The sequence below is a fragment of the Haliotis rufescens genome, unplaced genomic scaffold, assembly GCF_023055435.1.
Source record: "Haliotis rufescens isolate VD_foot unplaced genomic scaffold, xgHalRufe1.0.p SCAF_13, whole genome shotgun sequence".
NCBI classification, from domain to species: Eukaryota; Metazoa; Mollusca; class Gastropoda; order Lepetellida; family Haliotidae; genus Haliotis; species Haliotis rufescens.
In genome coordinates this window covers 1,750,282-1,774,200 of record NW_025963813.1, presented here as the reverse complement: position 1 = coordinate 1,774,200, position 23,919 = coordinate 1,750,282, and the positions used below count along the sequence as shown (strand labels likewise).

The 23,919-nt window shown below is 40.1% G+C and overlaps 1 protein-coding gene across 14 annotated transcripts in view; it reads left to right on the top strand.

Annotated features, from left to right (window-relative positions):
* Positions 1 to 23,714, top strand: part of LOC124148634 (kinesin-like protein unc-104) — an 84,909-nt gene extending 61,195 nt beyond the window's left edge. For 4 of the 14 annotated variants that reach the window (XM_046519816.2, XM_046519819.2, XM_046519821.2 and 1 more), the window contains 18 exons: positions 810 to 987; positions 1,750 to 1,840; positions 2,107 to 2,225; positions 2,884 to 2,988; positions 3,950 to 4,000; positions 6,547 to 6,618; positions 7,123 to 7,274; positions 7,444 to 7,549; positions 9,170 to 9,284; positions 9,809 to 9,894; positions 12,154 to 12,269; positions 12,625 to 12,770; positions 13,892 to 14,209; positions 14,732 to 14,859; positions 15,834 to 16,077; positions 17,121 to 17,240; positions 18,354 to 18,472; positions 18,655 to 23,714. In XM_046519816.2, the coding sequence (XP_046375772.1) occupies positions 810 to 987; positions 1,750 to 1,840; positions 2,107 to 2,225; positions 2,884 to 2,988; positions 3,950 to 4,000; positions 6,547 to 6,618; positions 7,123 to 7,274; positions 7,444 to 7,549; positions 9,170 to 9,284; positions 9,809 to 9,894; positions 12,154 to 12,269; positions 12,625 to 12,770; positions 13,892 to 14,209; positions 14,732 to 14,859; positions 15,834 to 16,077; positions 17,121 to 17,240; positions 18,354 to 18,472; positions 18,655 to 18,694 (2,306 nt within the window). In that variant the 3' untranslated portion in view covers positions 18,695 to 23,714. Of the gene's footprint in view, positions 1 to 809; positions 988 to 1,749; positions 1,841 to 2,106; positions 2,226 to 2,883; positions 2,989 to 3,758; positions 3,771 to 3,949; positions 4,001 to 6,546; positions 6,619 to 7,122; positions 7,275 to 7,443; positions 7,550 to 9,169; positions 9,285 to 9,808; positions 9,895 to 12,153; positions 12,270 to 12,624; positions 12,771 to 13,891; positions 14,210 to 14,731; positions 14,860 to 15,833; positions 16,078 to 17,120; positions 17,241 to 18,353; positions 18,473 to 18,654 lie in introns of all 14 variants that reach the window. The other 10 variants (XM_046519818.2, XM_046519829.2, XM_046519826.2 and 7 more) reach the window with 8 other exon arrangements.
* The last annotated feature ends 205 nt before the right edge of the window (positions 23,715 to 23,919 follow it).

The following is a 23,919-nucleotide window of genomic DNA, read 5'->3' as shown; positions in this document are numbered from 1 at the left end:
TTCACAATAATTCACTGTTTGTGAGTGACACAGACACAGTCAAAGGCAGATCTTTCTCAAGTTTCAACCTCTCAACCCTTCACAATAATTCACTGTTTGTGAATGACACAGACAGTCAAAGGTAGATTTTTCTGAAGTTTTAACCTCTCAACCCTTCACAATAATTCACTGTTTGTGAATGACACAGACAGTCAAAGGTAGATTTTTCTGAAGTTTCAACCTCTCAACCCTTCACAATAATTCACTGTTTGTGAGTGACACAGACACAGGCAAAATTAGATCTTTCTCAAGTTTCAACCTCTCAATCCTTCACAATAATTCACTGTTTGTGAGTGACACAGACACAGGCAAAAGTAGATCTTTCTCAAGTTTCAACCTCTCAATCCTTCACAATAATTCACTGTTTGTGAGTGACACAGACACAGTCAAAGGCAGATCTTTCTCAAGTTTCAACCTCTCAACCCTTCACAATAATTCACTGTTTGTGAGTGACACAGACACAGTCAAAGGCAGATCTTTCTCAAGTTTCAACCTCTCAATCCTTCACAATAATTCACTGTTTGTGAGTGACACAGACACAGGCAAAAGTAGATCTTTCTCAAGTTTCAACCTCTCAATCCTTCACAATAATTTACTGTTTGTGAGCGACACAGATACAGTGAAAGGTGGAACTTCTTCAAAACTTCCTTCATTTGTTTCAACTTATCATTCAATTCATGTTTGTGTGACAGTGTGTGTGTCTGGTGTACCCCTAACTGTGTGGCAGTGTCTATGCATCTTGTGTGATCCAATTGTGTCTGGTGTTGCAGTACAGGACCAGAACGTGGCTGACAGCAAGAAGGTGGTCAACCTTGACCAGTGTCCAGATATGAACTCCAAGGAGCTGCCAGAGCACCTCCAACTGGGCTCACAGTTCCAGTTCCGGGTCACCGTACTCCAGGCCTCGGGAATCTCACCAGAATATGCAGACATCTTCTGCCAGTTCAAGTGAGTAGAACACTGACACCCAACAGTGATCAGGTTCTATTAAAATCTTAGGCATTTGACATGATTACAGTGTCCAAGTAAAAGGAATTCATGTCTAATGCCAAACCAAACGTCCGGGTAATTACAGTCAAAGGGAGGCAGCTTTGGGTTTGTTAGGATAACTTTTCAGCAGGGTACCTTAAGTGTCTGACATCTCCATTGATTAAGTTAGTTTTGTTTTAAGGTAAAACATAAAAAATAATATTTCATGGTGATGTTCTGATGATTGATTATGGTTATCAGTTCATAAACACATTTATCCTTAATAGTCAACCAATCATCTATTTTGAGTAATTGAATAAGATTGTAGTCAAATCTTTTGGCACACAATTTCTGGAAAATTCAGAAAAAGGGAAAGCAATGACTGATTGGTTGGAGCAAACCAATTCTGACCAATGATAAAACTCAAACTAATTGACATCAGAAGCATTTTCATTGTGGCAAGGATAATGATGAAGGAAAAACTAACATGATACAGGTTGCAGATGTTAGCCTTTGGTCTGGTCTGTAAGGTCATTGTCAAGGTCAGGGTCAGGGTACAATGTGAATGCAGCGTTAGAAATTGGCACTAGTCCTATAGTCCTTGCCAAACTGCCCAATGGTAAAGGTATCATAAGGACTAGTAGAAATGTGCCCTTTTTAAGAGTTTTGCTATATGTAATCATTATAAGGACTAGTGGACGAAAACTGTTAGTTTCTACCCCTGGAATGTCTCTCTTCCAGCTTCCTGCACCGACATGATGAGGCGTTCTCCACCGAACCTCTAAAGAACACAGGGAAAGGCCCACCACTTGGCTTCTACCATGTCCAGAACGTAAGTCCCGCCCATTTGACCCACAGAAACTCATGGAAGAATCTCAATCATCAGGAAAAAACGGAAAGTTATCAAAAGAATTGATTCATCCAAACTTCAAATTTGTCTTAGTATTTAAATGAACATGTATGTACTTCATGCTCAAAATCTCTGTGAACATTGTGAAATGTATTGTCATAATATGCTGGCAGCAGATTGTTATTCATTAAGATATTAGCATGGTCAGACAGCATGTTGACCTGGGAAACCTAAACTTTATGCTGCAGTTCACAGTGAACGTGACCAAGTCGTTCATCGACTACGTGAAGACACAGCCTCTGGTGTTCGAGGTGTTCGGTCACTATCAGCAGCATCCACTGCATGAACAAGCCAAGGAGAGACCCTTGTAAGTTCAGTTCACACATGACTTTATTATTGTTCCTAGAATTTGAGTTACTACTACTTCTGTAGAAGGGATATTATCGATAACCTGATTGGATCACATGTAGCTATGCAACATTTCAAGTAGATACATAGCATCACAGGGAGATATATGACATCACAGGTAGATATATAGAATCACAGGTAGATATAGGAAATCACAGTTACATATGTAGCATCACAGGTAGATATATAGAATCACAGGTAGATATATGACATCATAGGTAGATATATGGCATTATAAGTAGATATATAGCATCACAGGTAGATATGATATAGCATCACAGGTAGATGTGATATAGCATCACAGGTAGAAATATAGCATTACAGGTAGATATATAGCATTACAGGTAGATATAAAGCCACACCCTTAGATATATAGTTTCACAGGTAGATATAAAGCATTACAAGTAGATAAATGGCATCACAGTTAGATATATAGCATTACAGGTAGATAATTGGCATCACAGATAGATCCATAGCCTCACAGGGAGGTATATTGCATCACCGGAAAATATATAGCATGGACATATCGCATCATAGGGAGATAAAAAGCGTCACAGGTAGACCTCATGATTGAATTGTTGAAACTACTGTAAATTTCAAATTCAAATTTTCTTAAGCTTTTTCAGCAGGATTCGATCCCCACCAAGCCGGAGTTTCCCATCGCACCTGCCAGTGTCGAAACCTGTACCGTCGCCCAAGTATGGTGTCATCACTGCCCCAAGGTGAGAAAGTGTTACAGACAGGAGAAGTATATGTGTCCCACATGAAGCACTTGTCTCCTTGTGTCACAGTGTAGTCCTGCTTCCACCCCCTCCGTATCACGCCCCCTCAGTATCACGCCCCCTCCGTATCACGCCCCCTCCGTATCACGCCCCCACAGTATCACGCCCCCACAGTATCACGCCCCCTCCGTATCACGCCCCCACAGTATCACGCCCCCACAGTATCACGCCCCCTCAGAGCTGCTGACATACTGGCAGCTCATCAGCTCTTCCTACATCAGTCCTATGCTGGGATGGAACCCAAACTCACACTAACCCCTAACATAGGGACACAACTGAAAGTCTGAGCCTCATGATACCTTTAACATTAGAAAACTGACTTGGCCCAATTGACTGGAGCCAACCTGCATCCCAAACACTTGTAAGTTCTGTAAATCCTGTTAATTCAGACTTTGTCACCAGATTTAATTTTCCTGGCCTGTTTGATAAATTAATTTGGGTTTTGAATTTTCTTTTATTACAGTAATTTCAAATTGATATTTTATTTCAAATTTAAAGTAAGTGGTTGGGACTATTTGTGTTCTTTAGATCACCTTGTTTTGTTGATCAGAAAAGGTTGTCAATGACACTTGATAATAGATTCATCTATCCAAATTGACAAGAATATGTTCCCTCTTTAATACATTGAATTTGTAAAATTGTATCAATGTATTCGACACAGTGGCTATGCATATGCTTGTAAATAAATACATGTTTATCCTTCTTTAAAGCTACCAATTCTGGTAATTCCCATCATTGTCGTTTGAACTTTCTTTTATGCATTCATTCCTTTGAACAATACTCCTCTTTTTTTCTGTCTTCATTGTTTGTGTGACTTTATGTACCATATGGTATGTGTGCGTAGTATTTTCTGTAATCTCTAGTCAGTGTTGTAATATGCACTTATTCTGTCCCCACTCAGAAAGAGAGACTTGTCTCTTGTAATGGACATCACTAAGGCTGCTGGGATTGGGTAAGATGTTCCGCATGAATGCTGGTGGTGGTCACATGACTTGTAGTTTGTAGTTTGGAGTTATCTGCCCTTACAACTGATAGGAGCTTTGAAGTCATAACCTTGCCTTTGCTTTGAACTTCCATTTCGGTAAATGTAGTTGCTGTTTACGATGACGATAGAGAATAAAGTCACTTAAACAAGACATGATTTTCTTATTGATTTGAATCTGAAATCTTTAATTTTAATTGTATATAATGTCAGATGCTTGTCTGAATCAGTGGGACTGTTGGATATCCTAGTGGTTAAAGCATTGGTCGTTATGCCACAGTCCCATGGTCCCTCCCATGGTTACAGTGTGTACAGCACATCCATTCTCAGTGTTCTACTCACACAATAATTTACAGAATTCATATCTGCATCTTCCTTTTCTATTTCCTGTCTGTGTATAGCATAGAGTTATCTACCCTTGGACCATACATTTGCATGGTGATGTGTCTTATATTGATTTTAAACAAGATTATTTTCAATCATTAATAGGGGGCACAAGTGGCCCAGTTGCCTAAACACTGCAATTCGCTGTGCAGAATTGCCTCCCTTGAGTGTGAGAAACCTATGATTGCCCAGATAATGTTTCCAGGTTTGTCAGCACCATACCCATGCATGCTTGTGGGTTTCCCCAAAGCAGTAAATGTCTGAGACCTGCATCACTTCAGGCTTTCCTCCCGCATTAAGCTGACATGCCGATATATATAACTGAAATACTGTTCAAAGAGGGTTTATGCCAAATTCACTCACTCAATAGCAGTGCATTCAGAGAATAAGTAGGCCTTATCAGGATAAGTTTGAATTCTGGGTCACTGTTTCAGCACAGTTTGAACTCTTCTGCCTGGAGAACAACTGTCCCTCACTGACTCATGACACCCATGACAGGCATTCATGGTTATAATCCTCACTAGAATCATTATGATTCCAATTTTCTGAAGATACTAAGATACTCTGCTGCCAAATAGCTCCTTTGAGTCGAAGGACAATGGGTGTTATTGTAATTCCAACTTTCAGCTGTGTTTGGGTAAAACCAGCTTGTTTACAGAACTTTTAGCCCAAAGTTCTATGTAGGTGGTCGATAAACAAGGCAGTTTTAGTTGGCAGGACATTGAGGATAGTCTTGTTGGTATTTGTAGATTTAACACTAGTTTGAGCAGCCTCCAAATTTTTGTGTGCACCCACACTAGGTAATAATTAGCTGTTTCGGACACAATTAAAGAAAGGGTGTCGAGACAAAGCTGCAGTACTGTTTACTGGCCTACGACAACATTCACTCTCACTCAGTTGTGTGGAGCTTTTGCTCATATTAACGACTATCTTGTGCCGTGATGTTACTGTCATAGAGCTTTTGCATTAAACACCATTTACTCTCAGTCATATTTGCACTAAGAATGTATCGTACACAATGGGTATTTGTCGGAAAGTGGCACCTGGAAATACTGTTCCTTTGATCTTTGTTCTAACCTTGTGTTTATTAACATAGTTTGACTTTGTTTATTAACTGGATTTATTGTTAATTAGCATAAAGCTGTAGACTAATGTGTTTAGTATATCGAGACTGTTTTCTCTCATGTATAGTCAGACTGCATGATCTTGCTTTCCAGTGTTCATGTAACCCAGTATATCTGCTTCTGTCATATCCTAGCTATTAATTATCTCAGTTTTGATTGAGGGCCTTTCAAATCTAAACTGAAACGAAATGTTGCCAAAACCTGAAGCACATTTTCCCAGAGCTTCCACAGTTAATAGTAACCAAAGTTCACATCTGTTTCCTACCAACCCGTGAAGATTCCGGGGAAGAATAGGTCTTCAGCAACCCATGCTTGCCGTAAAAAGCGACTATGCTTGTCGTAAAAGGCGACTAACGGGATCGGGTGGTCAGGCTCGCTGACTTGATTAAAGCATGTCATCGATCCCAATTGCGTGGATTGATGCTCATGATATCAATCACTGGATTGTCTGGTCCAGACTCGATTATTTACAGACCGACGTCATATAGCTGGAATATTGCTGAGTGCGGCGTTAAACAACAAACCAACCAACCAACTGTTTCCTACCTGACAAGCCCTGATGCTTGCTACTCTTGTAATGAAGGAACCCTGGGGGGTGGGTAGAATAGGTCCCTGGCAACGTATCCTTCCAGCATGAGGCTCCTTTGTGGATCAGGTGCTCTGACTCTGTGACTCTGTGACTTGGTTGATTGCCTGTCATCATTCCCCAACATCATGGATGTTGCTCATAATGTCCGTCACTGGATTGTCTGGTCCATATTTGACTATTTGCTGTTATGTAGCTGGAATATTGCTAACGTTAAACAACAAACAAACAAACAATAACAAAATTAAAGCAGAAATTAGACCTACTTTCCTTATTATATGATCATTTTTCAAAGAGATTTCTATCTTACTCTGCAGTTTCAGTTTTCAGGGGAACGGTTTACTGTTGTACAGTGTTATAACATGAATGTAGTACTGGAATAGTATTCAGGCAACTAACGCTTAATGTCTGGTTTCTTTCAGCTCGAGCCCTGTGTACTCCAGATGTGATCTGCTGGTGTGGTTTGAGATCTGTGAACTGGCCCCCAATGGAGAGTGAGTTGATCATCCGCTACGATATGCCTCTAAGTCATAAATGTGATGTTATTGTGGAAATAGGGCTCATGTAGCAATTACTCAAGAATGTTACGCAGAAACAATCTAGGGAAGTAAAGGATACTCATGAAGGGAACTTGTGTGTTGTCTTTGGGACGTTTCCTGCAGACTGGGGACACATATCTGCCTCTGAGTAGGTGCAGCTAAGTGCTGTGTTTTGTGCAGCAAAGTGCTGTGTTTTGTGCTGCTAAGTGCTGTGTTTTGTGCAGCAAAGTGCTGTGTTTTGTGCAGCAAAGTGCTGTGTTTTGTGCAGCTAAATGCTGTGTTTTGTGCAGCAAAGTGCTGTGTTTTGTGCAGCTAAGTGCTGTGTTTTTGTGCAGCAAAGTGCTGTGTTTTGTGCAGCAAAGTGCTGTGTTTTGTGCAGCTAAGTGCTGTGTTTTGTGCAGCTAAATGCTGTGTTTTGTGCAGCTAGATCTTTGTGTAGTTAAGTCCTGTTTGGTGCAGGTACGTGCCTGTGGTGGTGGACCATGGGGAAGAGCTGCCCACCAGGGGGATCTTCATGCTACACCAGGGTATACAGAGACGCATCCGCATCACCATCGTACACGAGCGGCGGCATGAACTGCTGTGGAAGGATGTGAAGGAGCTTGTTGTTGGTATGTCTTCCCATTCACAACTTCTCTGATATCACTTGGTGTTAACCATAGTGGTTCTGTTGTATTATTAAAGTTTAAGAAGCATGTTTAGTTCAAGTGATATATGAGTCAATCTTTTTGTGATGTTTTGTAAATTCTCTTTGTTGTATTCGATGATTATCTGTGGCAGGTCGTATCCGCAACACCCAGGAGTACCGAGACTATGACGGTGAGATGACCGTCCTCTCCCTCAACCTCTTCCCTGCCCACTTCCTTCAGTACTCCAACGATGACAGGTGGGTGTCTATACTTTGTGTCTATAGATGGGGTTTGGGTGGGGGTGGGTCGGAACTTTGTGTCTATAGATGGGGTTTGGGTGGGGGTGGGCCAGAACTGTGTGTCTATAGATGGGTTTTGGGTCGGGGTGGGTCGGAACTTTGTGTCTATAGATGGGTTTTTTTGGTGGAGGTGGGTCGGAACTTTGTGTCTATAGATGGGGTTTGGGTGGGGGTGGGTCAGAACTTTGTGTCTATAGATGGGGTTTGGGTGGGGGTGGGTGTCTATACTTTGTGTCTATAGATGGGGTTTGGGTGGGGGTGGGTCGGAACTTTGTGTCTATAGATGGGGTTTGGGTGGGGGTGGGTGTCTATACTTTGTGTCTATAGATGGGGTTTGGGTGAAGGTGGGTCGGAACTTTGTGTCTATAGATGGGTTTTTTTGGTGGAGGTGGGTCGGAACTTTGTGTCTATAGATGGGGTTTGGGTGAAGGTGGGTTGGAACTGTGTGTCTATAGATACTTTTTTTTGGTGGAGGTGGGTCGGAACTTTGTGTCTACGAACTGGGTTTGGGTGGGGGTGGGGGTGGGGGTGGGTCAGAACTGTGTGTCTATAGATGGGGTTTGGGTGTGGGGTGGGTGTCTATACTTTGTGTCTATAGATGGGGTTTGGGTCGGGGTGGGTCGGAACTTTGTGTCTTTAGATGGGGTTTGGGTGGGGGTGGGTCAGAACTGTGTGTCTATAGATGGGGTTTGGGTGGGGGTGGGTGTCTATACTTTGTGTCTATAGATGGGGTTTGGGTGGGGGTGGGTCGGAACTTTGTGTCTATAGATGGGGTTTGGATGGGGGTGGGTGTCTATACTTTATGTCTATAGGTGGGTTTTTGGTGGGGGTGGCTCCTATACATTGGACTTGATTGAAGGTGGTTACTGGAGCATGAATTGTGAAGATGTTGATGAGTCACTTAAGGAATACCTGCTCCTCTGCAGACTTCTGGTATACCAAACTGCAGTAATATCAATCGTGACTGTTCTTGCTGGTGTCAAAGAATCATATGTTCTTGCAGACTCTGATTTCTATGGACACGAACAGTCCCCCCATCCATTCCAACAGCATGAGATACATCACAAGTGAAGCCAGTTTCACAGACTTTGATCGATTCCCCCATTTACAGCTTGGGTGAAGTTATGCCTTGGCACATGTCTGTATACAGATGGGTACCTCGGGTTCCTTGCTGTTGTACTATTTCAGGGGCAGTCACCATTGGTCATATCCAACAAGTCTGCAGCTCATTTCGAACTAATGGTTTATGTAAAATAACCAGATTTGGGGAGGAAACAAGTCCATGTAGATATTCACAAGTTCCTCACAAACGGAACTGTGGTCGTGTCTGTCACTGTGTTTGAGAATGGCTCCTTCAGCCATATTATACTTTGTAAGTCCAGTAGATAATGGCCAGTGTCTCCTCTTCGACCCCAGACTCCGACCATATAGCAGTCATCCCTTAGTTGACTGTAGTAACTTGGATTGCTTGGGCTGGGTCTGTCATCTTGAAGCGGGCAGAACAGTTTGGACAATCAGTTGTTTGGTTGGTGCTATTTTGTGATATCAGTTTTTGTGACAGTTTGTTTTGTGTTTCAGAGTCTTCTTCCAGTTTGAGGCTGCCTGGGACAGCTCCCTCCACAATTCCTCCCTGCTCAACAGGGTCACACAGTATGGGGAGAGAGTGTACATGACTCTCTCCGCATACTTGGAGGTACGTTTCTCACTCATGCCGTAACAGCTACGTTATGGTTACGATTTTTGTTTGTTTGTGGTTTAACGCCGCACTCGGCAGTATTCCAGCCTCATGATGTCGGTTTATTTGTTTTTAAAACCTGCAAATATGTTGGTGAAATACTGTAAAGTTGTGCTGTGTTAAGTGTATGTTTTCAAGTGTTGTTTGTTTTGTCATAAACAGTGAGTACATTTGAACAAAAGTAGATATATTTTCCCACAATACAGATTTAAAAAGATTAATTACATCCATCAAAGTTATAATTTGTCTTGTCAATTTAAATTTTTGAAAGCTTAACTTGTCATCAAGACAGCATTTTTAACTTGTGAATTACAATCCATTGAGCGTTAATAAAATGTTATACCTCTGTTGCAAGAGGCATTGAGAGTTTAATCAAATGTATTAGCTCTATTTTGGAGTGAGAAATCCATCAAGAGTTTGATCCAATATCATTGGTCTTTTGTGTATAGTGAAGTATAAACTCCATGTTCCCCGTGCCACAGGTGGAGAACTGTGCCCAGCCTGCTTGTATCACTAAGGACCTGACTCTCATCATCCACTCCAGGGACACCAAGATCTCAGCTCCAAGGTAGGCTGCACTCTGACACTGTAGGGAGTTTGTCTGTACTCGCCTCATGACTGTTACATTAGACCAGATCTCAGTTCCAGGTAGCCTGCACTTAGACGCTGTAAAGAGTTTGTCAGCTAAAACTTTCATCAAAACTTGAAATTGCTTTCCAAAATAAAGCTAAGAATTTCCATGCATATGTAATTCTAAACGGTTTCGTATATTTTACGTACAATTTTATCTGTTAAAATGAAAACGTTCCTTGATTGCAGGAGTTTCATTGCTTTTGTTTATTGCCAAACACATTTCCAGTGTCAAGGTACATTTAAATTGAAATGTCTTCAACTGTGTACATGATGAAGACAACAATCTCACTTGTAACATCCAGCAACTTCGTCTTGCTTTAACCATGTTAACACATGCTATTCTATAATAAAGCTTCAGTAACTATGTTGAGCAACTGCCTTCATGATACAGATTGTCATATATGTTGTACATATCACCTATAGTTCTCTAGATCCACCTAGCCATGTGCAGTAGTAGATGTGTATATCATGCTTATGTCTGTCTGTCACAGTCTCGCTCAGTTGGTTGTATTAGTGGTGTCAGTATCAGTATACGCTCCAGCCTTGCACATAGCATCACAACTAACACCAGATACAGCAGCTATTGAGCTCGGGGAAAGGGAGGTCTCGGTTTGAGTACAAAGACTAATCTAATGTCACTTAAGAAAGGGGGCATGGGCGGCCCAGTCGTCTGAGGCGTGTAATTCACTGTGCAGAGTTGCATCCATTAGGCACGCCAGGAAGCTATAATTATGGGTTCGAATCCCGGTTCGCCATTAGTATGTTTCTAGATTTGTCAGCACCATACCCATGCTTGTGGGTTTCATCAAAGTGTTAAACATCTGAGACCTGCATCACTTCAAGCTTTCCTCCCACATACAGCTGCCATGTTGTGATATAACTTTAATACTATTCATAACTTTAAAATATCACTGGCTAATAATATTTGGTGTTGGTTCATTAGGTTAACCAGTTGGAGAAAATGGTTCAAATTATTTTTATATGATTCAAATCTACAGATGTAAATACCATATTGTAAGGGATGAAGTAGATGCTGCATGGCATGACAATAGAAGCAATGGAACCTTCTTAGGAAACCCCTACTGTTGTCTGTGGGGACGTTGACCACAGCAGCCCTGCATGGAGGGGCTAGTGTTGTGTTGTGTGTTGTACAGTGCACTGTCATGTCTCTATGTGCTGGTATGTCATCTATATCATGTCTGGCACACCCGTTGTGACGCTCCCCGCTGTTCACAGAAGATTATATAGGGTGGGCCAACAACACAGGCTGATAGCAGGGAGGAAAGTCAGGAGGAATCATTTTGAAAGCCGGTTTTCAAATGCCCGTTTTGTGCCCAGGAAATACAAAAACAAATGGTGTGGGAGGATTTATTCAGGGGATATTCTTATAAAAATGCATGAGCTTTGGTTTTAGGGTATGTCATCATTCTTTATGACAATTTACTCTTTGGTTGTGTTTTTGTTTGTTTTTATAAAAAAATAATTTATACCTGGTAACTGATAAACGTTGAATTAAGCTTCAAGAACAGGGTACAATAAAGAACATTTATTCTTTGGTTATTGGGGTAATCATATGCCTTATAAACATCAGAGTATGAAGCTGGTAGTGTATAGACATTGTACATCTACATGTGGGAGGTACGTGTCATAATACTGGAACAACACCTGAGGGAACACTGTGCAGACACAGGGCGTGGTAGACTCGCAGGTCTTGCTGCTCTTACCTTCAGTACGTTAGACTACACCTTGGCAGACCAGCAGGCTTTTGGGCAACACGTGTACAGTATGCACAAATGCATGTTTTTTGAATAAGATAAATGAACCATGTCCCAAAGGACACACAAATGTGGAAAGTGTTTCAAGACCATTAAAGTTAAGTAATCAGTGCCGTAGCCAGCCAGGGGGGCGGGGGGGGCAGTTCCCCCCCTAGATTTTTTTATAGAAAACAGTTTTTTTTAATTAAGTTGGGGACGAGTGATACTTGTACAAATATTTGCTCCCCCTGTCAAAAAAAGTTAACTACGGCCTTGGTAATAGTCCTCTGGACCCTCCGTTCAGCAGGGTAAACCTGTGAGTCTGCAAGGTACCGGTAGCCTTTGAGGATGTGAGTGCAGCAAGGTTTGTTGATGTTGACGCTGGCTTTGGTGGTGATGTCTGTGGCTGTGTTCTAACCGAGGCCCTGTTTGGCATACAGTAATCGTTTCAGGGCTCTGCGCAGTCTCTTTGGGGGTTCCAAGAACGCAGAAAGCAACCGGGTGTCTGGTGTCTATGAACTGTTCCTCAGGAAATTCTCTGAGTCAAGTAGCCCTGGTAAGTCTTATGGGAATGTCTTTTGGCATATAGTTTTGTCATTGTATGTACAAACGTAGATCACATGGCACCATGGTGAAGAATCTAGCTACATCGCTAAAAAGCTGAAACATTGCTGAAGTGGTGCTTAGTTTAACCTCACTATTTTATACAAAGGAAATGAAAATGTCACCAAAGTTGTGTAATAATTTGGTTTATATTTGATCTGAAGATGCAGAGACATTGTGATACAATTACGAGTAGCAAGATGTATAAATGGCTCAAACACAAGTTCAGGAGATGTTTTGGGATAGAATTTGGAAAATGGATTTTTACTGGAAGAAATCTAAAATGAAATGATCCATTTTTTGTACAGGAGTGCAGCGGCGTCAGCGACGCGTTTTGGACACGTCGTCTACATATGTGCGTGGCGAGGAGAACCTGAACGGTTGGCGCCCCCGTGGAGACTCCCTCCTGGTGGACCATCAGTGGGAGCTGGAGAAGCTCACCAGGCTTCAGATGGTGAGACATCCCCTCACATAGAGCGGAGGGTGCAAGGTCGGCAGTTTGATTCCCGGCCATTTCACACCAAAAGACATTTATAAGATGGTGCTTGTTGTTACCCTGCCTGGCGTTCAGCATTGAGGGATGAACAAGGACTGATCGGCTCAGAGTTTGAGTGGGGTATCCATGTTGAAGTGTGGCATGGGATCTCAGCACAATATAGCCGGACTAGTACGAGCAGCCACACACACACGCACGCACGCACACGCACGCACGCATGCACGTACGCACACATACACACACACACACGATGTTCATGTTACCTCATTAATAATTGCTGAAAAAAAAACCGGTATAATTCTCACGAATCCTCTCCCTCTATTTCATCATTGCCATAAATCCCATATTTTGGTTGCAATCACACTTTAACTTCAATTAACTTTATTTTCAAAAAGTAGTCCTCCTCACTGTCAACTACACATGATTAGTTGTTCCCCTAATAGCACATATGCAATTTCAGATTTGAGTTATTGTGTGATTGTAGCCAAAGTAAGCGATTTATGGCTATGATGTAATAGAGGGAGTAGAACTATTAACAATGATATCTATTGTTTTGATGTTTCTCTGAGTCCTATCCTGTAATGCAAAGAAGGAGAATGAAGGGGGAAACAAATAATTGTTACCATTGAACAGTTACAAAACATGTGAATAGATCATTAATTTTTGTTTCTGTATTTCAATATGATGATGTTACTTTATAAATAAATTGTTTGTCGGAAATTCAATTCATGATGTGATTTTAAAAAGTGGATATTTTACAGAAAATAAAAGTAGTTATGGTGCTTAATTGTTTTCCAGGTGAATGTGTAATGTAAGGGCATGGGGTCCTAGGGACTTTATACCCTGGATTCCAAACATTGAGCATTGCAGTAAAAGTCAGAAGGGTTGTCACAGACTCTTAACCTTTAGTCAGATTTCTGTCCTGTCCTCTAACAGTTCTATAATTCATACTATATTCCAAATATGCAAACTGTATAACTGTCAAATATATAATTTACATTGAGAGTACAGTGATGATGTGTGTAACCTATTTATGACACCAAAGGATTCAGTGTAATATCTGGCCTCTCACATTGCAGGTCGAGAAGGCCCGGCATGTACTGTTGCTCCGCGAGAAGCTGGCCGAGCAGAACAAGACGTCGGAGCTGAGCAAGCTGGACAAGGACATCGTCAACATGCAGGCCAAGTATCGCAGTCAGAAAGCCAAGGAGGAAGAACTGAAAGAGTTACGATCTGACGAGAATCCTAAAGATGTTGACATTAAGGAGAAAGATTTGACAAAAACCTCAAACATTTACGACTTGAAAACGGATGGGGACAGAGAAAAGGAGCTTGCTGCTAAATGTGTTAAGCTGATGCTGCAAGGAAAACCACCTCTCAAACCTCCACCTGTCAGGGTACGTAGTGTCTCAAATCTCCACCTGTCAGGGTACGTAATGTCTCAAACCTCTCCTGTCAGGTTACGTAGTGTCTGAAACCACCACCTGTCAGGGTACTTAATGTCTCAAACCTCCACCTGTCAGGGTACGTAATGTCTCAAACCTCTCCTGTCAGGTTACGTAGTGTCTCAAACCACCACCTGTCAGGGTACGTAATGTCTCAAACCACATTCTTTCAGGGGTTTAAGTATTTTGCCTTCTTAAACTTTGTAAGTACTGTATTGTTCTTGACTATTAAGTAGAAGTAGTACGGGTACTCTTTGTTGCCCCAGCATATAATGCGGGGGGATTTAGTCATGATCTGGTCTGTCTGTAATTCATTTCCAGAGAATAACTTAAAAACAGTGAAAGAATTTTCATCCAAACTTGGAACATGTATTAACCAGGAGCCGAAGTGCCTTTTGCTATTGTGGTGGCTGGGGGGGATGTGTCATTTTCTGATGACCCTTGTTTTATTTGCCACTGCTGTCCTCCCACCAGACTTCGCTGACAGACTCCATGTTAAGCTCGACGACTGCAACATCAGAGGAGAGTGACAGTATGCAGCAGTCAGGAGCAGAATCTCTGGGCATCAGCTTGACAAGTTCAACAGCATCTGAACTCTTCAAGTAAGTACATTTAATTATGAGCTGTTGCTATGACGATTGTTCAGATCACAGAATGCAAATATGATTACATGGTTCACATGAAGCTTTAATGCTTTGTTGTTTTACCGAGGGGCGGTCGGGTGGCCTAGTGGTTAAAGCATTCGCTCGTCATGCCGAAGACCCGGGTTCGATTCCCGACATAGGTACAATGTGTGAAGCCCATTTCTGGTGTCCCCCGTCCCTAAAAGCGGCGTAAAACCATACTCACTCACTCACTGAAGGGCTGTTGCCATCACGATTGTTCTTATCACAGAATGCAAATATGATCACATTTATGAAGAACCTTCGTGACCGTGTGCAAGAAGTTGAAGGTTTTCTGACGGTTATGATCATTGTTTAAATGGCTAAAAAACGGTTGGTTTGACTTTTGTTTTACTCACTCATAGTTCAATATTCAATGTTTTGAAGAGCAATTGGGATTAACATGCCTGACCTTTGTGATTAAGCTGAAATGTTCTGTGCCATTAAATTATGTGCAAAATAGTTGATGTGTCTTTGATTGCACAGCCCAAGAAGATATCTGTCTCGTATAATAAACAATGTATGGGACATTTTTATTTCAGCATCTTTTCTCTAAGAGGACTTAAATGAAGCATGGATAGACAGCGTGTAGATACTATGATATATTTAACTTTGTACAAGTTGCATTAAATCTGCACACTCACTGATATATATTCAAATTCATTATTTACATATAATGTACCATCAACCCTGTGTAAATAAGACGACCCCAACCCCCGCCTTGAAAGTCTTCTACTTTTAGTTATGGATAACTCGCCTTATGCACTGTGATATACGAATTTGGATTCTTACTAGTGTGTACATAACCTAAAAAAAGCCGCCCGCCTGCTCGATACCAATTTTTTTTTTTTTCAGCCTCAGGTTGATGAAGAATAGATAAGTAACTCATCCAACTCAATCCATTGTCTTTACAGACCCACCAACCCCACTATAATCCAGCAGTCCAGATCTTGTGACAACCTGACCTCAACCCCCAACAGCAGTGCAGAGAGCGGGGACAGGAAGCTGTCGCTGCCGCTGAAGGGGATCCGTGCCGACATGGAGCTGCCCATGTATGTGCCCGACGTGGAGGAGGTGCGCGTCAGTCCCGTTGTGTCCCGCCGCGGCTATCTCAACTTCATGGAAGACAAAAGCAACGGCTGGGCTAAGAAATGGGTGGTAGGTGGATTAAGCCTGACTAATATTCATGTGGTCAGTGTTTGTTACACCCTGTGAGGCAAGCCAGGAAGTCAGTGTGAAAGTGTAAGCGTAGTTGTGGTACTAAGATCTCGTTGTGGAAAGAGGCCCTGGAATCTGGTTCTCAAAGCAATTGTAGCCCTACAAGTATTATATCTAGTATTTATAGTTATTATATTATGGTGGTTGCAGTTTAACATAAACCAAGACAGTCATAGGGCTAAGATTGCTATGTGAAACGGGACCCTTGGTTAGAATAGGTCCCTGTCTCCCACACTTGTAGTAAGAGCTGACTAAAGAGGAGCAGATGATGACGCTCCGTGCTGATTGTGTCTGAGTGCCCTGATGGCATTGTTGTACATGCTATCAATCACTAGTTTGCCTGGGCCACATTCCGTGAAGCGGATGTTAATGTATGGAAGTTATGATTGTCTTAGCATTAACATTCCTTTGTGGAACGGGCCCTGGTCCAGACTACCGTATTTTCTTGAGTACAGTACAAAAAACACACCTGTGTAGAAGGGGGTGCGCATTATTCACGAATAATGATTTTGATGTTTTTTCCCCCATGGAAAGACATTACCGTGGGCGCGTAACACCGGAAATACCATGTCATCAAATCGATACTGAAGTACGCAAATTAGTCATGTAAATACACTGTCTGACTCTAAAAAGTGTTCTTTGTATATCTGGACTTATGGTTTTTTTTCTTGGTATTCGAATTTATTTTCCAAAATATTGAATCCGCTAGAGGGGGGTACGCACTATACTCAAGAAAATACAGTATGCATATATACAGACCACCATGACACTGCTGAACACTGCTGACTAACAGTGTCAGTTAGGAGTGCCTTGAAGCAATTGTGAACATCAGTGATTGTATCTGTGAATGTAGTTAGTTATTTCTTCCTCGGAAAAGCAGGGAAATATTCACTGATAAGCCATACAATATTGAAAAAAATATTCTAGATAGGTTTTGATACATTATGGGATTGTGTATTGTGTCATGAATTCATGTTTTCCAGATCGTACGTCGTCCATACGTGTACATCTACAACAATGAGAAGGACCCTGTTGTCCGTGGGCTGATCAACCTGGCAACAGCACAGATCGAGTACAGTGAGGACCAGCAAGCTATGCTGAAGGTATGTGTGCCACAGCAAAGTGGGGGCACTGGACCACAAAACATGGCTGCCATATTTGCTTGATGCTTCTTGTTTGGTGCCTGTCACAGTGAGCCAAGCAGAAACATGTCTGCCTAAATCTGAGACATGGTAGCAGCAATTAATTGGTAGCACTTGTTTGGTTTGATATGATTAGACCTATTCACTTCACTGACAAATAAAACATGACATACATGGCCATGTATGGAGCCAATGAAAACAGGAATAGTGTGCTAGGGCTGGGACAGGTAACTCGGGTACTCGGGTCGGGTGGGTAATGAGTAGTACCCGGGTACCCACAGGACTACCCGGACCCGTGGTTAGTCACGTGATATATTGTTTAAAGACAAAATTTATCTAGAACTATATGGTTACACTATCACTAATGTTCTCAGTTTTTTCTGACAACGACGCCCATTCCTTCTGACTTTTATATGTTTGAATAAAAATAAAACTTCAGTAAACTTCAGTGTATACACCAGATCATTTTATGCGTGTATCTAAACACATTTTGCCAGGACTACGGTCAAACTTTTCTCAATCGGACAGTTTGTACCTACCTTATGAGACCTATAGCGGGTATCCGGGTAGGGTCGGCTAATAGGGGGGTGGGTACCCGGGTAGTAAATTTGGACTAATGTGTACAACAGCAAAGTGGGAACAGTGGACCAGAAAACATGGCTGCCATATTGGCTTGATGCTTCCTGTTTGGTACCTGTCACAGTGAGCCAAGCAGAAAAATGTCTTCCTAAATCTAAGACATGGAAGCAGTAATGAATTGGTAGCACTTGTTTGGTTTGATATAATTAGCCCTTGAAATTTGACAGCAATTCACTTCACTGACAAAACATGACATACATGGTCATGTATGGAGCCAATGAAAACAGGAATAGAAAAGGCAAGAGTCCGGATCAGAATTTGAAAGCTTAGCTTCAAAGTTCATCAACAAAATCAGGGCCTAATGTTGATTCAAATTTGCTGGAAGACCAATCAGGTTTTAAACATGTCATGGTAGGCAGGTTTCCCTTTATTCCCGCTTCCTGTGGCAGTGTTGATGCTGATGTACCTTGATTCCCTACATTCCCTCCATTCTAGACTCAGAACACGTTCTCCGTGATGACGAAACACCGCGGGTTCCTGCTGCAGACTTTGGATGACAAGGACTTTCACGATTGGCTGTACGCCATCAACCCCCTGCTGGCTGGCCAGATCAGGTGCGTAACCACAACTACCATGCCACAAGTAATGGTGATTGGTAGGCCACAGTGGCGGCTGGGTAAAAGGGTATAGAAAGTACTTGTTCATGATTAAATTAGGATAAACATTTAGAAGCACTCCCTTCATACTCATGGATAAATAATGAACTATTTTCAACACTGTTCATCTCTGTTTTCAGATCCAAGCTGTCAAGACGGAAGCAGGCAGTCATGATATAGAACATGTTGTTATCAGTAATGGTAGACTGTCGAAAACACTCTCCACATATTTCCCAGCATTCCATTGTAGCAACAAGGGAGATTACTGTAATCAAATTTGTTTACAAAAGGGACATAAAGAATGTGATAAGTGTATAAAGTTGTAGTGTGTTCCTAATCTGGTACGTCAACAAAGCTGCTTACATGAAATCAGAGGCCAAAATATCTTCAATCAATTCTGAAAAAGAAAATTGTACTCCAGTTTTGGTTAAAGTGGGGCAGCCAAGAGATGAGAAGACTTCAGAATGAAATGTGCGTGTCAAGTTTTGAAGGTTGTATATGAATGCTTGGGCAGCCCCTTGAACAGGGCTGAGATGGTATATTTTTTTCCTGATGTTTGTTTTGTTGCTGTTAAGTTTCTTCATTATTGATTGAAGATCCGATCATGTTATGTAATCAATTCCTGAGAATTTGAAAGACTTGATCCAATATTTGGCAAACTTACTCGAAATCATGACACAGAAGGCATGTTCATTCACTCTGGATGAAAAATGATTTTGTTTCACTTAATTTGAAATCATTTTGGCTTTAGCAACCACAAGCCCGAAATAGCTTAGCATACCCAAGGGAAGTAACTCCTGAGACCGTCGAGCCAATGTGTTCAAATATTTATGTCACGTGACATTGTTTGTTTTGTGTGAGAAATTGGTGCTTCATCCAAAATGTCATTTTCATGCTAGGAAACCCTTGTTTGATTATCTCCTAATTATGGAAGTGAAATGTAATTATCCCGAATTTTAACAGATATAGAACTGATGTTCCACAAGGAACGCATTAAAGAAGAAGAGCCAGTTGATAATAAAGAATAGCAGTATAATTCAGTCTGACTGATAATTAGTTTTCAGGTGGATACTGTGCATTAAGTTGCTCATCCTGATTCTTCTGACACTCAACAGCAATCAGTGCTTCGTCCCCTCAAGTATTTCGATGTGTTATAACCTGATATCTCATCTGTTTCGTCATCAGTTATGGAGGTAATCAAAGCAAGGTCACGTTTCAGTTCTGATATCCGGAAAGTGTTCATGTAGGATAATCGCAATATGTAGTATACTTCATGTGAATTTTGACCTCAAGTCATGTATTGCCGAATCAATTATTCTACCCAACTATCTACTGTGTATATTGTGCATGTTGCTGTGTGGTTGAAATTGTGATATTCATGTTGACTTCCTATCAACGTAACATACCAGTGCTGATTTAGTATTTACGGATTGGTTAATACAATGAGACCAATGTTGAATGTACTTAAATCTTTTTGTCTTTTGGGGCATAATTTTAGTAGAGTGGTTGATCAGAAGGAGTGACAAAGGAAACACCTGGAAAAGCTTCATGAACGCTTTACTTGGTGAAGAGTGGAATGGTTTGAGGATGGTGATGATCTTACAAAAATCAGAATTCCAGCATGTTTGTTCATAAAAGGGGAAAAGCTTGACATTTGAATAATCCGTGGTGAATGTGCTGATTGTGCTGTATATGTATTCAATATCCATTTGGCTTTTGAAGATAGAAAATAATTTTAAGTGATACGTTTCACTCTGGAAACCAGATATCTTCTGTGATAATGAGAATCCGGTTTATCTTGACAGACATGTTATTTGACACAGATGTAAGATTGAAATGAAACACTGTCAACTAACTTCAGTTTTGAGTGCTTCTTTGCATAGTTATCATGCCTTTTGAAGTAATCATAATCATTATGAGAGTTTAAACATGTGCAGTTCCTTCGTCACTTCTTTGGAGAACCGATCGCTTATCACTGTCACACTGCCGTGTGTATCAGTTTTCACTTGCTCAGTTGACTAGCTCACCGAAAATATGACATTCTTTATCTCAATATACTTCCGTCGATGTTGAATAGTGCTCCTACGTTGTGATATACATAGTTTTCATGTCTATTCTAGCCACAAAATGTTAGGGACTAAAAATGATGAAATAAGGCAGTATATTGGGTTGTGTTCGGACTCCAGTCCTTTTTGTTTGATCATTATGAATATACTTTACCTGGCTTTCACAGATTCAAGTAAAATTGAGTTTCACCATCAGTTGAAATGGTTGAAGAACATCAAACTTGATGGGTTGACATGGTATTTTGAGACAGGTCATCTATCCTCCTTAACATTTTGTGGGTTGGATGTTTATGTACATACTCTGAAACCATGGTAACAGCATTTAATCACACCATGCGACTGCAGTATATATACTCTCTTGTTGTTTGTGTGTTGATGTGACCATGGTGAATGCTACTCCATTCTCAATACAAGTATTTGGGTTTAAGTATTTTGACCCTTGTGTGTTGATTTCTTGAATATGTAAATATAGGTTAATGAAAAACTTAGAAACAATTCCTCAAATTACAGATCAGGATTAAATACAGATTAAAAGTATGTGACAAATTCAGTATCATTTGGGGAATCCTGAGCTTTGAAGGTTAAACCAGGAAACAGTTGAGTTTTAAGGTAAATGAAGAATACATGTAGTTATGCACATAATTTATTTTGAAATATGGATAAGCATAATTATTTTGAACTGAATGAAACTTCATTTACATTCGAACTGTGTATCATACTTGTTATTATGACAAATATTTTTGGACTGTATTATTTATTTTTTATTTTTGTTTTACTTTGAAACTGTCAAGAGGGTTATATGATTGGTTGTGCTTTTGAACATGTAATGTTCAAAGAAAAAAAGAGATTTCCAAAGATTGTTTACAAAATAGATTGAAGTTACCTGGTCATGCATTTTGTCAATGGCATTTAAGGGCTTTTAACATCAGTTTGAATAGATTGAATTAAATGAGAAATAAATAAATGATCATGAAATTTTATTAAATTAGAAGTAAGACTTCTTTATTTGATTAATATTCTGAAAGCTTGTCCTTACATCATTCTGGAGGAATTATCTCTTATGTTAAAACACCATTCATAAAAAGTTACCTGAATTATTTTTAACCAGTTAAAGCATTATTTCTTATACTCTTAATCTTAGTTTGAAATCAAGTTCTAGTTGTTACTGCGATCAATATTATTTTGAAATGTATGCACTGAAATAAGTTGGATTTATTTAAGATGGTTTTTGCACAAATGTTTGAAATTACCTGTATACATAATGCATTTAAACAGGAATACAGGTAATCAAATATTTTCCCTATGAACTGTGATTGCTATTGTGTTTGTCAATTGTACAGTAATCTGTGTGCCATTGTATCTAGCAGAATTTTTCATGTAAATTATGTATGTAGTGCTTGAAATGCTTTTGTATCATTTCTGCTTGGCTAGCCCATGTACAGCATAGGTGTATCTTGTTCAAGTTGTTGATCATACTATGCATGTCTTTTCATAACTCTCTCATTTATGCCTTAATCTGTACAACTTCAGAAGCAGATTATGTTTCGCATTCTTTTAAAATAATGCTAGCTGTAGGATTCTTGGCTCAAAACACATTTGGGTTTATTAGAAAATGCTAAAATATTTTAATACAAAACCCAATTGTATTTATATTATATATTTAGGTCATAAATACTTGAGTTATGAAAAGAAAATTTCATATATAAAATCATTCCATGACTATCATATACAATGTGCAATATTTACAATCTGTGAAAAATACACCTGTATTTTATGTTGCAGTCTGAAGGCATATATAAAAGTTGCATCTTTTGTTACTGAATTTTATGACTTTATCTTGAAGACTATTTATGGTTCAGAATGAAAGTTTATGTTCATTTTGAGAATGGGTATTAATACTCACTTAATCCTCAGGTATGTAACAAATTCAACTTTCATGTCCTTAATGTAACTATAACTTTCAAATACTAACAGATATACGTACTATTTAAGATTAGAAAGTAAATGGCAAAAACACAAATATTTAGATTAAATTCCATATTTATTTGAAGAATATCTAAGTGAAGTTGTTGATTTACTGTTTGCAATTCACAATGCCACGAATGTATTGAGAATTTCCATCTTGTTCTTTTTGCCAAGTCAGCAAAAAGAGACAACAACCAATAATGGATGGGGCTTTTAGGGAAGATTCCATTTTTGGAATCATTCTTTATGTTGGTAAAGTATCCATATTTGGAGGTATTTCGTGTCTTTCGATGGGAAATATTCTCAACTTGAAGAAACTGTGAATTCCAAACACTTCCTACTTTATCTGAACTGTTTAAGAAGGGATGTCATATAATTTTGACAGGAAATTTATATTTTTGTGTTTGCTTGTTAAATGATGGACATCTAGTTTTATTTGAAATGTATGTTTTTCTTTGGATTTTTCCTTCCAAAACTTACACATGTTGTGTATGAAGATTGAATGTGTACAGAGTTACACACATGATATGGTTGTTCTTGTTACTACGTTACTTAGTGCAACAGGGTTGCTGTTCAACTTGAGTCAAAGTTGTGCTGATTAGGGTAAGAGAAGATTCGCTGCACAGTGCCGCCAGCTTGATGGAAAAGGATCACCTATCAGGCTACTTTGTCCCCTTTCGTATTTCAGTTTAGAAAATCACTATTCCAAGCACTTAATGGTATGAAAACCATGCTATTTGTAAATTATTACTTATCGTATATACTGTAAAAAACTGCTTTTTGCCTTTTTATGGCTTTCCACAGATTTTCTTGAAGGTTTGAAAATAACTAGCACAAGAAAATTTCATATGCTGTGACTGTCCTGTTTTCACGAGCCAATCAAATCGTTTGTCACATCAGTGGTTGACCCACACATTAACATCAGAGAAATCTGCCAATGAAATCCATGTTTTGAACTTGTATCATCCAATCATATTCTTTGATAGTGTCATCCAATTCAGATAGTTAGGCAAATCATTCCAACTGTCTATCACAATACTCATTGGCTTTCTAGCCTGTGATGTCATTGTTGCATCAGATATTTGTTGTATGCAGTATAAACTACCTGTTCGCAATACTGTGTATTTCTGCCAGTACGTGGAAATAAATATTGCTTAGTGCAAAGTGTCCATGTTGTATTGTTTTGAAGTTGATTGTCACATATGGATGTAACTGACTGGACATTCACACCCAGTTCAGCAACAATACGGTAACCCTGTGGGTATTCGTGGTAAGACTTGGTCCCCTGCAATTTAGGCTGGTCGAGAGGAGTGACTAAATGAAGGTGTTATTGGGTGTCGTTTTAAATCCAGATGGGGTGAATTGAATGCTACA